Source organism: Fulmarus glacialis, unplaced genomic scaffold (genome assembly GCF_000690835.1).
Source record: "Fulmarus glacialis isolate BGI_N327 unplaced genomic scaffold, ASM69083v1 scaffold21546, whole genome shotgun sequence".
Classification (NCBI taxonomy): domain Eukaryota; kingdom Metazoa; phylum Chordata; class Aves; order Procellariiformes; family Procellariidae; genus Fulmarus; species Fulmarus glacialis.
The window spans coordinates 1-298 of NW_009216500.1; the positions used below are offsets into that span (position 1 = coordinate 1).

The window sequence follows — 298 nt, forward strand, 5'->3', positions numbered from 1 at the left end:
CAGCACGTCGCAGCCCTTCTTCTGGTTGACGAAGATGATGATGGGCGGGTCGAAGCCCTGCTCCAGGATGGCTAACAGTTTCTTCCTGTTGGGGAGGAGGACAGTTGGGCAAGGAGGGGCTGAGGTGCCCCACAGGAGCTCCTCCGCTCTCCAGAGTCCCCCTCACCCTCAAATGCCCTAGACCACCCCCCAAGACTCAGCCTCCCCACTCCACCCCGCCCCAGCGGCCCCCTCCGCACCTCTTCTCCGATTCCGACATGAGGAAGACCTTCTGCTCCACCCGCTCGCGGGGGTTTCC

The 298-nt window shown here is 63.8% G+C and overlaps 1 protein-coding gene across 1 annotated transcript in view; it reads right to left on the bottom strand.

Annotated features, from left to right (window-relative positions):
- Positions 1 to 6: 6 nt before the first annotated feature.
- Positions 7 to 298, bottom strand: part of DDX23 (DEAD (Asp-Glu-Ala-Asp) box polypeptide 23) — a gene marked incomplete at its 3' end in the record, with an annotated part of 3,773 nt that continues 3,481 nt past the window's right edge. Inside the window, 2 exon segments of the mRNA XM_009579336.1 lie at positions 7 to 85; positions 240 to 283. Coding sequence (XP_009577631.1) covers positions 7 to 85; positions 240 to 283 — 123 coding nt within the window.